This window comes from Siphateles boraxobius, unplaced genomic scaffold (assembly GCF_051911475.1).
Source record: "Siphateles boraxobius isolate OS27281-9 unplaced genomic scaffold, OSU_SipBor_1 1, whole genome shotgun sequence".
Taxonomy (NCBI): domain Eukaryota; kingdom Metazoa; phylum Chordata; class Actinopteri; order Cypriniformes; family Leuciscidae; genus Siphateles; species Siphateles boraxobius.
The window spans coordinates 2846481-2860091 of NW_027508699.1; the positions used below are offsets into that span (position 1 = coordinate 2846481).

Consider the following 13611-nt stretch of genomic DNA (forward strand, 5'->3'; position numbering starts at 1 on the left):
TACATTTAATTGATAAAACGTATCAATCGTCGATTAAGCAGGTTCATGCTGCTCAATCGTCAAACGTAAGGTAGACACAATGAAAAACTAAATGAGCACACCGGGGTTATGTTGCGGACCATTTTACTATGAAGGTAAAAGAGTAGCACAACTCGAGAGCATGAGATGTGAATTTGAGAACTTGTACAATAAATATTCGTACATGTACGCAAAAAATTACAATCACAGCTCCAATGTGAAAACCTGTAAAATAAAAATCTGAATGTTGAAATTTGCACTCGCAGACAATTACATTTTTTCATTTAGCTGACGCTTTTATCCAAAGCGACTTACAATTGCTATATATGTCAGAGGTCGCACGCCTCTGGAGCAACTACGGGGTTAAGTGTCTTGCTCAGGGACACAATGGTGTTTCACAGTGGATTCGAACCCGGGTCTCTCACACCAAAGGCATGTGTCTTATCCATTATGCCATCACCACCCTACAATAGTCACAACCCTGTATTCTGAATTTGAAGCTGCAGACAAGTAGCCACAAATGTGTAGAATGCCATTCATATGAAATGCTCATAAAATACATTGACAGACACAAACTTGTAATATATATTTGCACTTATTCTTACATTAATGATGGCATGTTTAATATTAGGCTACTGTCAGTTTAAGACCGACATGTATGCATCTAATATACATGCATTTGAAACACACACGATTTTCTCTCAAATGTGTTTATGTAAACATTGTTACTATAAATTTGACAGTATTAGCGCAATAAGGCTCAAAGATCACATGGTCCAGTAACCAGGCACTGTTTGACAGGCTTTTAGTGCCTGTGCTCTTGTGCAGGCGCTCATATTTTCCATCATGCTCGCTCCCACTTAGGCTACTTCTGAGACATGGCCAAATGAATTGATATGATGGGCAACTGTTAGCTTTGTAGACAGCGAGTCAGCGTTCAGCAGGAACTAAAGAGGTTGTTTGACACGCAAAGGGATTTAATAAATCTTAACGTCATTTTAAATCCGTTTAAAACATGATTTTAAAAAAAATGTAAGTATCAATATTAGAGGTTGAAATATCGATACACTATCGTGAAAAAAAACACTGCGATAGTTAGCTGCATCTATGGCCTCGTTTACACTGCAGGCCTTGATTCCCAATTCTGATTTGTTGCCTATATTGGATTTTTTTGACCGTCCGTTTAAACATTCTTTCAATTGTGACCCATATCCGATTCATGTGTTTACACTTGTCATACTATCTGAAACATCGCGCATGCTTAAAGGGTTAAATTCTCTTGCACAGATAGACGAATGCTAAATATGCTTGATGCTAGCTCTACAATATATGCAAAGTTCACCAAACAGCACTATGATTTTGAGGTGGAGGAGGACAAAAAGGGCCATCATTGCAGCCTGCGTATATACAGATCTCAAGACTGGTGGCAGCATATTGTGGCGGGCTTTAACGAGGAACAGTGGGTCCGAAATTTTAGGATGTGCAAGCCAACCTTTGATATGTTGTCAATGTTTGTCCACATTCCTCTCCCACGACAACACGTTTCGTCGGCCCATCCGTCTTTTTTGCAGATGCAAGATGCGTTGCTCTCATCTGATTTATTTCCACATATGAACAAGGCCTGATATCGATCTCGAAGTATCCGAATGCATGCGTTTTTTTCCTGTTTACACGGTCATAGAACACATCTGATCTGTCTCGCATATGAGAAAAAAATTTTTTTTCGGAATTGGGTCACATTTCACTAACAGTGTATACGAGGTCTATTTTTGCACAGCCCTACGACAAGGTTACAATTTTATTATAGCTCTTTTTTTGTTCTGTGTCAGACACAGTGGTCTCATTTAAGATTTAAAATGCATTTAATTTGTTGAATCATTGAATAAAGTTGAAGTGGAATTAATTGTATGAAATAATGTCTGTACTTTTTTTTTCAGATCTGGTCCTCTGTACCTCATAGCAATCACTGCTCACACCTTCATCAAAGCCATTCCCAAATGAAAGCTGTTGTAAAGATGGAGGTAATTAAAGGGGACAGTGGTGATGTTAGAAATTCAGAAGCATGTAGAGTGAAAGATAAAGATACAGAGGAACAAAGAGGTTGGTGTCCATTCTTGATTATTCATTAATGATGTCTGAAAAACCTGAATGAAATACATTTTCTGTTAGATGAACAGAATTGTAGATAGTAGTGAAAGATTCATGGAAGCAAAAAATTGCATATGACAAATAGAAGTGCGTTTTAAAAATCACTTCTAAAAATATTATATTTCCATTTTAGACTCAAAGAATGTGCAAGAGGAAAGTGAAGAATTGAATGAAATGGAGAATAAACATCAGATTCAGGATCTTCATGATGCCAGAACTGGAGAAAGAAAAGGACACACAAAATCTCAAAGAGCAAAAGCCAAAAAGACTATTACCTGTCCTCAATGTGGAAAGAGCTTCTCATGCAATTCAGTCTTTATTGTTCACACAAGACGTCACACAGGTGAGAAGCCGTTCACATGCCCTCAGTGTGGAAAGAGTTTCATAAATAAAGGAAACCTTAGTAGTCACATGCAAATTCACAATGAAAAGAAGCCATTTACATGTGATCTGTGTGAAAAGAGTTTCAAATGGTCATATAGTCTCAGAGTTCATAAGCTCACTCACTCTGGAGAAAAACCATTTGATTGTGATAAGTGCGATAAGAAGTTTGTTAAGGAATCAGATTTAAAGGGCCATAGGAAAGTTCACACAAAAGATAAGCCTTACCTGTGTTCTATTTGTGGAAAGACGTTTTCATGGCTGGGCCGTTTTAAAGACCATCAGAAAATACACTCTGGTGTGAAAGAGTATTTATGCTCTGATTGTGGTAAAGCTTTTACTACAGCCACTCAGTTAAAAGTGCACCAAAGGATCCACACTGGAGAAAGACCTTACAAGTGTTCATACTGTGAAAAGAGTTTCAAACAGTTAGGAGCTCTGCAAGCGCACGAGAGAATTCACACTGGAGAGAAGCCGTATCAATGCCATCAATGTGGCAAGAGATTCAATTGTTCCAAAACTACACAGATTCACAGTAAAAAGCATTGCCCAAAATTAAATGGAATGTCAGTACAATTATAAAGCTGTTTTTTATTATTATTTTGGAGGGGTGTTTTTAAATAAATGTGGGAAATCAATGGTGTTTTTTTTTCTTTCTTCATACCTCTGTATAATGCTGAATAAAGTTTATTATAAATTACATTTATTTCAAGTGCAGTTCTGCTTTGTGTACAGGGGTAACCTCTCTATTTCTGCGGTTACATAAGCATCACCTAGAGTTCAAGAGTGAGTTTTCATTCAGCCCATCTGCTGTTTTGTTCAGGGTAATTATATATAAAATACAAAATCCTTTACAATCATGCCTTTTCTTTAAATATGGTTTAAAGAAGTAAATGTAAAGTTTAAATAGTTTTTATGATCATATGATGTTACCAAACACTAAATGATTGATAATATCAAACACTAAAAATGCTGGGTAAAAATAGCCAGCACTGGGCTGCATTAACCCAGCTGGGTTCTATTAAATGTTAAACCCAGCACGCTGGTCTAATTTACTAATAACTAGTTGTTATACTGCTCGGTTAAAATTAACTCCACAATGGGTTGGCACCATTTAAAGCACTCAAGCATTCAGTTCCCACTCACTGGTCCAGTTTTAAAAGAACGTGCTCCTCGCTTCAGGCAGTTTCCAAATATCTATTTCCATATCTAAAATGTTCCAGCAATTTCGGATTTTCATAATCTTCTTACGAAGTCAGTCAAGTCAGTCGAATGAAATCCAGCGACAGGAAGCAAACCACAGTTTGCAGGATATCAGCACCCCTGTCATAGAGCAGAGGAGGGTTTGCACAGTTAGTGATGAACACATTGATTCTTGTGAACCCGGTCAGACTAACCAGCATAAGAGAGAAAACAAAGATCTATGCTTTGCATTGGAAAGATTAACTGGTACAGTTGAAAAGAAGCTGGATAAATTTGGGGACATCATTTACGCATATGGAAGTGAGAGGTTTGGTGTGGAAAAAAAGGAAGGAAAAAGTACAAACTACTCCTGGATTGTCTAGACGGCAGCAGAAAATTGAAGGGTTAGTTAGAGAAAGGAGACAGCTGAGGAAGCAATGGAAAAGAGCGGAACAAAGTCAGAAGGAGGGACTCAATCTCTTACAAAGGGCCATAAAAGATAAGCTTGCAACAGCTGAGCTGAGCGGCTGCGGAAACGCTACAAAAAGGAGCGTGCGAGGGCTAATTTCTATAAAGATCCATTCAAATTTGTAAAGAAGTTATTCACCAGTGAGAAGAATGGCACTTTAAATGCATCTAAGGTTGAGCTAGAGAGATATTTAGAGGAAACGCATACAGATGCAAAAAAGGCATGAGCCTATGTCAATTCCGTCAGACATCCCACCTGTCAATCCACCAGAATACCAAATGGAGGTCTGTGCACCTAAGTGGAAAGAGATGGAGCAGGTTGTGAGAAAGGCAAAGGCTTCATCATCTCCAGGGCCTAATGGAGTTCCGTACAGAGTGTACAAGAGTGCTTCAGGAGTTCTACGAATTCTGTGGAAATTGATAAAAGTGGCTTGGGAAAAGCAGGTTGTACCTAGAGCATGGCGCCGAGCAGGGGGAGTCTTTATACCCAAAGAAAAAGATGCTACAAGCATCAGTCAGTTTCGCCCTATTTCACTATTAAACGTCGAAGGCAAGATTTTCATTCAGCATTATTGCTCAGAGATTGTCAACCTACCTATTAAAGAATGGCTTCATTGACACTTCAGTTCAAAAAGCGGGCATTCCAGGATTCTCAGGATGCTTAGAACACATCAGTGTTATCTGGCAACAAATTCAATCAGCTAAAAAGGAGAGGAAGGAGCTCCACGTGACATTCCTGGATTTGGCTAATGCATATGGTTCAGTGCATGTGAGCTTCTTTGGGCATCATCTGATTTTTTCAGGGTACCGATGTCGATAACAAATTTAGTGAAAGCCTATTTTGGAGATTTGCAATTTAGTTTCTCAACTCCAGAATTCAGCACTACATGGCAATGCTTAGAGGTTGGAATAATGGCAGGATGCAACATTTCTCCACTGGCTTTTATCATGGCAACGGAAGAAATCATTAGGGCATCAAAATGGGTAGTAGGCGGAGAGCGCTTGGCTTCTGGGATGGGACTACCACCAATAAGAGCATACATGGATGACATGACAACCATGACTACAACGGTAGCCTGCACTAATCGGTTATTGGGGAAGTTAACAGATAATATTGAATGGGCACGAATGCAATTTAAGCCCTCTAAATCAAGGTAGTAGATAAAACATTCTTCATTAATGGTGAGGCAATACCAACAGTTTCTCAGAAGCCAGTGAAGAGTCTAGGGAGATGGTACGATGGGGATCTAAAGGACACAGTTCGAGTGGGAGAAGTTAGACGACAAGCAGTGGAAGGGTTGAAGAGCATAAACAGCTGTGCTCTACCAGGCAAACTGAAACTCTGGTGCTTTCTGTAAACCTTTGGTCTACTGCCAAGGTTGCTGTGGCCGCTGACTGTGTACGAGGTGTCTTTGACAACAGTGGATAAGCTGGAAGCGTTAATAAGTTCATACATCAGGAAATGGTTGGGAGTTCCACGCTGCCTCAGCAGAGTGGGACTTTATAGTAAAGGAGTATTGCAGCTGCCAGTCTCTGCTTTAACCGAGGAGTTTATGTGTGCCAAGGTCAGACTGGAAATTACTTTAGCAGAGTCACGCAACAAATGTGTAAGGGAGGCAGCCCCTGTGGTAAAAACTGGTAGAAAGTGGTCAGCAAAGAAATCTGTAGTAGAGGCAAAGGATGACCTTCAAATTGGGGATATCATGGGACAGGTACAGCATTGAAGAGGGGGTTTTGGGCTGAGTTTAGCTCCTCCTTAATGGCACAAGGCAAGCCCAGCTCAAAAGGAGGAAGCTGGTAGTCAACGAGGTGCGAAAGCAGGAGGAGAGGATGAGATGTATAAAGGCCATTTCCCAGGCCAAGCAGGGAGAGTGGATGAGATGGGAGAGTGTGGAAACACGCAAAAGGGGCTGGCAAGACCTTTGGTCAATGGAAGAGAGTAGGATCAGTTTCCTTATTAGGTCAACATATGATGTTCTCCCATCACCGCAGAACCTAAACCTCTGGGTAGGAGAGGATCCCTCTTGTCCTTTGTGTTCATCACCTGCCACATTAAAGCACATTTTGACAGGATGTAAGGTGGCTCTTAGCCAGGGTCAGTTTACTTGGCGCTATGACCAAGTATTGCGATGTTTGGCTTTAGCATTGGAAGGCAAGCGTAGTATGACCAATAAGTTGCCGCCTGTTCTAGCAAAACATTACACGCAGAAGACAATATTCCTCCGCCCTGGTGAGCAACCACCAAGAAAAGGTGCTAACACCAATTCTCGCCCAGGACAACTGGAAGCTGCTAGGGACTGGAAGATGCTGGCTGATCAAGTATCAGAAATATTGGATGTACTGAGATAGGTATTCAACTGACAGTTGATTTGGCCAGGCACAGGTAGACCTGTTCAAGAATCCTCCCAGTGGTATTCCCAGACCGAGGTCCCCCTCAGCATGGACGCACTGCCTGCGCAATATGCATTTCCCCTAGTGCATTTCATTGCACACAGGCTGTGCAAGGTCAGGGAGTATTTACAGATTATTATTATTATTATTATTATATATACATATTTTTTAATTTAAAACAACACCAACAAACACCAGCAATCACTGGGGCTCTACACATCTGTGGCCAGGATTTGAAATTTGGTCTTCTGGCTCTCTCTCCCTCCTCCTCCATCTCTTCACTTAGCTTCGAACGCCTCCAAAAGTGGACCCTCAATGCGGATTTGGCATTGGTGATCAGATCTTCTACTGTGTTGGGGTGTAATGAAGATCTGGGGCCTCATTTATAAAACTGTGCGTAGGATCCTTACTAAAAGTGTACATGCGCCAGAAAGCCAAAAAAAAAATATTCAGACTTATAAAACCGTGCATACGGCCGAACCTGCTCAGAATTCACTTTATAAACCCCAGTTAGCGAAAGATTGTGCGCACATGCGTCTGCTCCCAACAACCATATATGGAGCTTACAACGCTGTAAGGAACCTGGGTCAGGCTTTGGGGATATGTTTTCAAAAATTAGTAATTTTTCAATTAATAATTATTCATACGGGTTTGACCCAGATAATCATGTTAAATCCCAAAAAGGGATAATATGTTCCCTGCATCTGCATTCATATATGTACCTAGCCTAGCTGTGATGCGCGGGTCAATGTATAAACAACCCGCAACCGACCAACGTTTTCAACTAACCCACCCGCAACTCGGACCGCAAAAAAATAAAGAAAATATTGTACCCGATCCGCTTCCTTACCCGCATTTTTTAAAAGTAGTAAATGCTCATCGTAGCGTCATTGGGCCATAGACGTAGGAACTAGGGGTGCGGGGGCACATACATAAAAACATACAAATACAAAAAATAGGTACATAAAACTGACATTACTGAGCTATATGCGTTTAAAAGTAGTCTATTAAAATGGTACAATGGCATTGCTCAGTTCAACATGTTGGGAAATCGGGCATTTTGTCCCGCGTCAGCATTTATTCAAAAGTTAATAACGCTCAACATTCAAAAGGTAAATAAGGATTTCCCACTTGTATTAGTAGGCTTAGGCTATTTCGTCACGTGGATGCCCAATTGAAGCTCTCACAAGCACAAAATGCAGGCATAGAATATGTTAATAAAGTCTTTATTAAAGCATTTTAGACGAACAAAAACAGGTAGGCTAACTTCATAGCCAAAGACTGAGGCTATAATATCCATAAATAAATGTTCACAAATACCCATGAAAGTAAAACTGAAACACACAGTAAACTTAACCTGGGCTTAAAAAGAAGGTTAAAGGCTGCCACTTGTTGGTAAAAAAAAAAAGTAGCCTAATACAAGATAAACGCAAAATATGCATTTGTATAAGAAAATAAAATAGGCTGCATTGTTTAGCCTACACAATTATATCCATAAAACTAACACAGGAACCTAAATCAGATACAGTAAGCCTAACTTGGGCTTAAAAGGGCTTAAAATGTTGGTGGCCTAAAACAGAAGATTAGCCTACTTATTTTTAGCTTTGCTCGCGCTGTGTAGAAATAATATTGAATCAAACGTCCCTGGGTTGAGACGGTTTCTTCTCAACTCTATGATTCGACCTGCGGAGCTGAACGTGCACTCAATGGCTGCACTTGATGCTGGAACGCAGAGGATCCTCCTTGCCAATGCACGAAGCCTCGGGAAGGTGGGTGCCTGTCTCTCCCAAAATTCAAGTAACCGGTCCTCGTCACAGTCATCCAGCGTAAAGTGTGCAGCACGGTACCGCTCCAATTCGTTCGTTAAGCCGACATCAGTGGCATCATTGGCCCATTCAGCGAAGTCCACTCTAGGTCTTTTCTCTCTCTGACCTTCACTAGTGACGTCTATGGAAGGTAAAATAGCATTTGTCAATAATATCATTTACCAGCATTAAATTGAAATATCCCATTCATCATTAATAACGCAGCCACTTACACTCGCCTGTAGATGTCCATGGTGCTGAAGTGCTTGAAGTCTCAGGAGAGTCCGCGGCTTCAAAAGACACAGGGTATATGAGGTTGCCAACGGTTATGTGGAGATGTTTTCTTTCAGTCTCGGTCATCATTTTGAGACTTTTGTGGCGGGGGCAGAGGAAGAGGGCGATTTTGTGCGTGTCTGTGAGGATTAACTTTGAATGGAGTAGAGCAAGTGCGCACGTACGGAGCAAAACTATGTACACGGGGTCTCCAAAGACTGGTTGGCAGTGTGCACCCAGCTTGTAAAACCACAGCATCACTAAATGCAGTGTCGGGTATTCCTCTCCCTGCAACTCCTCAGATGCTTTCTTGAAAGGCTCCAAGAAAATTGATCATGGTTGTGAGCGTGTTTTGATATATGCCTTCCATGCGCTCTGACTGCCCCCTGCTTTCGAGTAGTTCGTTAATTTCCCTGTATTGCTTGCTCATAGATTTGAGCATGTCAATTTTGCTATTCCAACGAGTCTCACACTCTTGGACTAAGCCATGTGGGAGAGCTGTGCTTGCACTGGCTTTTTTAAGATATTTGACAATGCCCTTGCACGCGTCAATAATCTCCGTTACCTCCTCAATGTCAGATCCACTGAACGTATGTTTCAGAATTGTGTTCAGAACATGGGCTGCACATGGTATCCAGTGATAATTTTTTAGGGCAGCTTTAATGTTAGAGCCCTGGTCACTCACGAGCACCACTTGATCAAATGAGATCCTATAAGAACACAGCTGCTCATTAATCTGTTTGTGGATGTTGATTGCTGTTTTGGGCAATGTGCAATCGAATTCCACTGTGCACATAACACGGCTTGCCAGCTTCCAATCCTCTGTGATATAATGGCACGTCAAGACAGTGTAGGACCTTCTGTTAAAATCATCAGTCCACATATCAGTCGTTATTGCAACCCCTCCATTGTCATGCACCACTGACTTCAGAACCTCGGATAAGGCTTTTTTCTCGACCTTGGCCTGTTTTTTAGCTCGATCACAGACTGTCTGCCTATGAGGAAGCACTCCATTTGCGTCGACTGAGCCATAACGTGCTCCAATGTTGGGGAGACCCTGGGCCACTTTCTTAAAACCTTCCCCCGAAACAATATCAAAGGGGCGCAGGTCTGTGCAACAAAATTCCACGCAGTAATCCACAAATTTACTCTTCACTTGAACAGGAATTTTCGTGTGGTCAGGGCGCATATAGGCATCTATAGTTTTGTGGCCTGAAGCTGCTCTATTCGGCTGTGATGGCTTTCCGGGGCCGCACTTGTGACGCGCCATGTGCCAGTTTTGTGGCTATCAAATGTGTAAATAGCATCGCCAGAAGTACACATGACAAAGCCAGCACTTTGGTCATCATCTTTCAATATTTCGGCAAATGTCTCCCACACTTTGCTCTTTCTTTTTGTGTATTTGCGGAGCTTCCACTCCCCAGTCTTCACCTTTTCTCTTGCAGCCTCCATCTCTACCTGCAGACTGAGCTTGTGCCTCGTGCGTCATCTTCGCACCAGTAATTCAGCCGATAAAGTGTAGGCCTATGTATTTCATAGAAAATTGTGTATAGTACTATATAAATTACAAAGGTTTAATCGGCATCTTTATTTCAAATGAGCCGACCGACCACGACCCGAATATCATTAAAAATATATTTGGATGACTCGTAACCGCGGGTGACCGCAGGCACCCGCTCATTTTGGATCAACCCGCGCATTACTGGTACCTAGACAATAAACCACAAAGGATTATAATTAATTGCATATGTAGACTATATTTTACAGACAGGTTATTATCAGCTCGATTGTATATCAATACTTAATCAAAACGGATTATAATTAAATATTTAAAATATAAATTATGTCTATCATAGATCGATCGTCAGGATAATCTTTAAGGGATTAATTTATGACCGAATGTTTGTCCAGCCAACCTGATGATTCGATCTCATTAAACCTCACAAAATTATCCTACTTTATAGACTTTCAAGAGAAGTTATTCCTCTGGCCACAAGGAATAACTTTCCTGTTCTATAACGAGTCCTCTTTAAGTATCAATAAATTTGTAAAGCACGTAGCTAGATCGCAACATTAAAGGGACTTGTATATAAGCGAGATACAGAATCAATAGATGTATATAATGAATTTAATAAAGGAAAACTATGTATACGGTTACTAACGTTACAAGGAATAAAATGTATTTACAACAAAATACAACGACAATGAAAGAGAATGCATAAATAAAGAGAGAGAGAGAGAGAGAGAGAGAGAGAGAGGGAGAGAGAGAGATCCGTAAGGATCACAGTTTGACAAAATTCACCTAGACAAAACGCTCTGAGAGACCACAAGAAATCAACATCACCCTAAACGGGGGTAAACAAATCTTAGTGCTATGAAAGCTTAGTAAACGAAATACTTGCACATATATAGCTCTTTTGTGTGGCTGATATGAAGAAGGCGTGTGTGTCTCGATCCTGGGAGTGTTACGTGTTCACTCATTCTTCCAGAGCGACCCAAGCGCGGCGATTTTGAATGTCTGTTTGAGGTGAATGTCTGTTTCACTCGTCGGTGGAAATGAACAAAGGAGAATTCGAAAATGGAAAATAAAAACTTAAAGAAACAAACAAACAAAGGAAAAGATCCCCGGAGGGGGATCACGCATGCGTTGCATGATGCGAGGAAGAGGAGAGAGGTAAGAGAGAGCTGATCTTGGTGATCAGTGATTTTAAAGCATGAAGATGTCACACCCTCTGTGGGGAGCCCTGGCCAATGACATTCAACGAAACTTTGGCGGCAGAATTTCTTTTGTCTTGTCAGGACGGTCATTTAGATGTTTTATGACAGTGTCAGAATTTAGTAAGAATCACTCTAAATATTGTACAGCATAGTAAAATACATTTTACGGTATGTTCATATACATATATGCCTTGGCCAGATCAAGCGGATTCTGAAGGTAGGAAGGAAGACATGTAAGGAGGATTGTGTGCGTTTTGGAGAGAGCTTTCTCAGTCTCTTCGGAGAGCCGATTAAAATCTCTCTGAAGCTCGGACCTAGAGCTGGGGGGAATGTGTAGACTGTTCTGGCATCACTCGGAGGGCCATAAAAGTGTCGAAAGGGCCATCTTCCCCAGACTTTTTGGCGCTGAGCCGGTTAATTATTAGACAGTCAGAGTTTGCAGTTTAAGGAAACTTAGCAAAAATGTGTTCATTAACAACGATGATTCAGCTTACACGAATCATGATTCATCCAGACGCATACGCTACAATGCCTAGTTTTACTATGCATATCCTCATCTTCATATCAATTGCATATGATTATTCATCCACGTGATAACATATTTAACGGTACAAGACATTAGAAAATATGAAATACGGATTTTCTGTCACATTAGTTACATTAATAAAAATCATTTAATAGCAGTGGCGGCTCCTGCAAAATCTCTCAGGGGGGCAAATGTTTCAATCAACTTTATCGCATGCAGACGTTTTAATAGTTTTAACTTTAGGGTTTGAGATGTACAGGAATCAACTTAAAACAGGTTTTCTTACGTTTCCTGAAAAGTAATAGTTTTGGACATACAAGGCTTCCATCCGACAGCGATGATTTGTGTGTGTGTGTGTGTGTGTGTGTGTGTGTGTGTGTGTGTGTGTGTGTGTGTGTGTGTATTAACATTTTACCAAAATTCAAGCTCAAATGGAGTTTGACAAGGGTAAATGCATTTTCAATCAGATTTTATTAAAGATTAAAGTTTATTTTATTAAAGATTCCACTAGGTGGCGACAAATAATATTGTTGACTGAATCGTTGAAGTGTAGGATAAAGATTGAAATTTGTACATTCCATTCGAACACCAACACAAAGTACAATGCTTGGAGTAAAAAATACTGCTACCATCCTTTTCTAAACTGATTGTAAAAACAAAGTGAGATTTTCCAACACTCGAGTATTTAAATGGTCAGCAATAAATACCTCCTCTGCTTGTCTTTCTTCTCCCAAGGCCCTCCTAGATCTTGTTGTTCCTGTTGCTAACTTGTTACTTGCTCCTGCTCCTGAAATGAGCTCTGGTCCTGATTACTACGACGGCTGAATGGTATTTCCTTTAATGACACGATAGAATTAACTGCGTTCGCCATGACGTTGTTCAAGTTCAACTGGCCTCAACTCGCGAGACGTCCCAACAGTCTCTCTCGCTCTCGTTCTTTTTTATTTTTTATTTTTAAATCACATTTGATAAAGATATTAAAGTAGTGTTTCATTTTTTCTTGTTGTTCAAATTCCAAATTGTTTTCAAATATTATTTGTCACTTAATCTTAAAGATTTTTAATAGTGTATGTTTATTCCAACCAATCGCTGCACAAGTTAAGGATACGTATGATGACGTAAGCACGTTAGTGCGAGCCCTCCCGGAACCCATAGAGAATGCATTGCAGTGCCTGCAGTTCGAAAAAAAAAAAATCTTTGAATGTAAGTCTATGGGAACACTCTGGGCGATTCACAGCCAGAGTGAAATCGCCCAAAAAGAGGCGGTACTCCACAGAACGTGACACGACGCTGATTGGACTATATCCAGAGGCACAGTGACGGCTAGCGGAACTCTGTGGTGAATGAGATTGTGAATGTGATTGAAAAAGTCCCTTTCACACTTTGGTGGTGGTGCGCCGCCCAATCGCCCTAATGAAGAAACCGCCCCTGTTTAGTAGCCAATCCTTGTCTTGTTTTTGAATAAATAAATCAAATAGTGTAAAATACATTTCAGAGAAAGTTTTTCTCAATCTTTCCCACTGGCCAAGGAGTATTTTTAATTGATTTATATTTGTAATGGAAACAGATAGACCTTGTTGTGCATTATTTGCACTAAACTATTTTCTCAGACAATCTGCTATTATCATGATAAGCAATTATCTATGTAGATAAAACATTAAAACACAGCATGCCAGAGGAAAAGTGTTCGAAAGCATTGCA

General features: G+C 40.6%; 1 protein-coding gene across 2 annotated transcripts in view; it reads left to right on the top strand.

Moving 5' to 3' along the window:
* LOC143750494 (uncharacterized) overlaps window positions 1-13611 on the top strand; it is an 84101-nt gene that overhangs the window by 23821 nt on the left and 46669 nt on the right. The window contains exons 3-4 of one of the 2 annotated variants that reach the window (XM_077243701.1): window positions 1956-2118; window positions 2300-3249. In XM_077243701.1, the coding sequence (XP_077099816.1) occupies window positions 1956-2118; window positions 2300-3129 (993 nt within the window). In that variant the 3' untranslated portion in view covers window positions 3130-3249. Of the gene's footprint in view, window positions 1-1955; window positions 2119-2299; window positions 3250-13611 lie in introns of those variants that run through there. The other variant, XM_077243617.1, reaches the window with a different exon arrangement.